The sequence below is a fragment of the Eimeria tenella genome, genomic scaffold, assembly GCF_000499545.2.
Source record: "Eimeria tenella Houghton genomic scaffold, Eth_scaff1308, whole genome shotgun sequence".
Lineage (NCBI taxonomy): Eukaryota > Apicomplexa > Conoidasida > Eucoccidiorida > Eimeriidae > Eimeria > Eimeria tenella.
Genome location: NW_013543771.1, coordinates 1 through 2,779, shown reverse-complemented (window position 1 = coordinate 2,779; position 2,779 = coordinate 1). Strand labels below are relative to the sequence as shown.

General features: G+C 50.1%; 1 protein-coding gene across 1 annotated transcript; it reads right to left on the bottom strand.

Moving 5' to 3' along the window:
- Window positions 1–64: 64 nt before the first annotated feature.
- On the bottom strand, window positions 65–1,567 carry ETH_00027535 (uncharacterized protein; the record flags this gene model as incomplete). Its single annotated transcript, XM_013379018.1, has 3 exons — window positions 65–316; window positions 1,079–1,197; window positions 1,447–1,567. 3 exons carry the CDS (start codon window positions 1,565–1,567, stop codon window positions 65–67), a joined length of 492 nt encoding a protein of 163 aa, XP_013234472.1.
- Between the last annotated feature and the right edge of the window lie 1,212 nt (window positions 1,568–2,779).

Below are 2,779 nucleotides of genomic sequence, written 5' to 3'. Positions count from 1 at the left end.
TATTATTATTATTATTATTATTATTAAAATTGAAAGTCTGAATTGAACTTCTTCGAAATTAAATTTAGTTATTTTGCTGCTCGAGTTCAGAGGCGGCCTGTGGGGCGCCGTTTCGGGTGTATGTACACTGCAGTGGGCCCTCGGGAGAGCATTTAAAAGTCTTTTTTGGATTTATTTGCTGCTGCTGCTGCTCTTGCTGCTGCTGCTCGATTTTGCTGCTCCTTACCTTAAAAGCAGCGTGAAAGGGAAAGTTCAGCGCCACTTTGCTGCTGCTGTAGCTGCTGCGGCTCTCTTGGGAAAGGCCGCTCCCGAGGCCCTGAGCCACACACAAAACCCCTGGCTAGCTGCAGCTAGCTGAGTGGCTAGCTGCAGCTAGCTGAGTGGCTAGCTGCAGCTGGCTGAGTGGCTAGCTGCAGCTGGCTGAGTGGCTAGCTGTTACAAGCCCATCGCTAGCTGCAGCTAGCTAAGTGGCTAGCTGCTGCTAGCTGAATAGCTAGCTGCTGCTAGGTGGGTGGCTAGCTGCTGCAAACAGCGTGGCTAGCTGCTGCTAGCTGGGTGGCCAGCTGCTGCAGATAGCCTGGCTAGCTGCTGCTAGCTGGGTGGCTAGCTGCAGCTAGCTGAGTGGCTAGCTGCTGCTAGGTGAATGGCTAGCTGCTAGCTGATTCAGTTTGCCTGCAGCGGTGCAGCAGCTGCTGCTGCTGCATGCTTTTGGTATTTCTTTCGCAGCTATTTTTACCACTTTAACAATTGTTGCCATTATCATTATTGAATTATTGATATTAGTATTTATTTGTAATTATTTCAACTATCACTACCAGCGCCATTTCCACTATTTCTGCTGCTGCTGCTGCTGCTGCTGCTGCTGCTGCTGCTGCTGCTGCTGCCCTTAGTATTGCTGCTGCCGCGGGCGTTTTTGCCGCCGTTCTTGAAGCTACGTTTCCGAGCACCAACACAAGGGCAGCAGCAGCAGCAGCAACTGGAGTGCAGAAGCACTTTATTTGGACCGATTTATGCCATTTTAATGCCATTTTTATGCCATTTTAATGCCACTTTAATGCCACTTTAATGCCAGTCCCACCCAAGTTTGCTGCCAGTCGCTGCCCACCACCATCGCGTAGCGGCAAACGACTCCGCCTCTGTTGCCCCACAGCTCCACGGCCTCCACGCAGCCGCTCGCCACCAGCAGCAGGTGGCTATCTGCCAGCAGCAGCAGCAGCAGCAGCAGCAGCAGCGGCAGCAGCAGCAGCGGCAGCAGCAGCGGCAGCAGCAAGCGGAGGGGGCGTCAAACGGTAAGCACAGGGAGCTGGGGACGCACGAAGGCAGCAGCAGCAGCAGCAGTAAGAGCAGCAAGAGCAGCAGCAGCAGCAGCAGCAGCAGCAGCAGCAGGGGAGCTTGTGGCGAGGACGCGAAGAGCAGCAGCAAGGAGCTGCGGAGCCGCAGGCTTACCAGGGATGAGGGCACAAGGCTCGAGAAGCGCCTGGAGTTCATCCTCTTGCTGCTGCTGCTGCTGCGGCAGCAGCTGCTGCTGCTGCTGCTCCTGGTCGCTCTGATCCTGCTGCTGCAGCATCTCAACCAAACCCTAGCCGCGCTGCAGGTGCTGTGCGCATCCCTTCTGGCCGCCTCTGCCAACAAGTGAGAGAATCTGCTGCTGCAGAGAAAAGGCAGCAGATGAAACCAAATCAAGTTTCGTGCTGCAGCAGCAAAGAGAGGAGGCAGCAGCAGCAGCAGCAGCAGCAGCAGCTGCAGGAGTGTGTGTGCTGCTCTTCAGAGTGCCATTTGAAAGAGATTATGCCGTCTCATTTCAATTTGATATTTGCACTCTCTTTTAAAAAGAAAGAAATTTATTTCCTTTTCTTTTTTCTTTTAGAATGTTCTAATGCAAACAACAAGACTCGCCGCCGCGGCGGTTGACACTGGGTACCCCCAGTGGCGCCGAAAGGCAAAGGAGCTTCTTTTTGGATCTTTTTCGAAATAAATTAAATTGTTTCGACAAAAATAATAATAAAAAGACGAAGTTTTTGCAGAACAATTCAAGTTTCGCGAGTGTGGGCGCGGGAATAACGCATGCGGCACCGGCTCCCTCCCGGCTTAAGAGTGACCATCGGCCCCCCCGTTCAGTGCGCCCTTTTCAGCCAAATGCCTCTCATATTAAACGAATTAAACAAAAGAACTTCTTAAATAAATATAATTGAAAAAACTCTTCAAGGAAAGCCAAACGGCACAGCAGGGCTCTTCCAGGAACTCTGCTGGAGGCGTCACCCCTGGGCGGTGACCCTCGGGCACGGCAACGACTGCGGCCTCAACTTCATTTAATTCAATTCGTTTCTAAATAAAAATAAATGCAAAAAAATATTAAAGTAAATCAAAAACGAGTTAAGGAAGATCTGCTCGGATAAAGACGAAGTTAAACCGAATTAATTGGACGGCTGGCTCCCCCCCAGCTAGCCTTAACAGGCTAGGGAGAACGCCACAAAGAAAAGAAAGTCCCCTCAAATTATCTTTACTTTCTTTATTATTTTAAATAAAATTACAATAAAGTCCAATTTACCACAAAGCACCTCCACATGGGTTTATTTCCCCCATGAACGGACCTCATTCGTCACCCCGAAACAGCTGGCGTCTCAGCTTATTGAAAGCACTTCAGTGTGTTTGCGGCTTTTCTTTCGCTTTATTTTGCACTTATTGTGACTATTCCATTATTAATTCGTTTAGTTCTCCCTGTTGTTGTCTATTATGTTCGAGTTTGCTCCGCAGTTTCAGGAGTGTGCAAGTTTTCGCA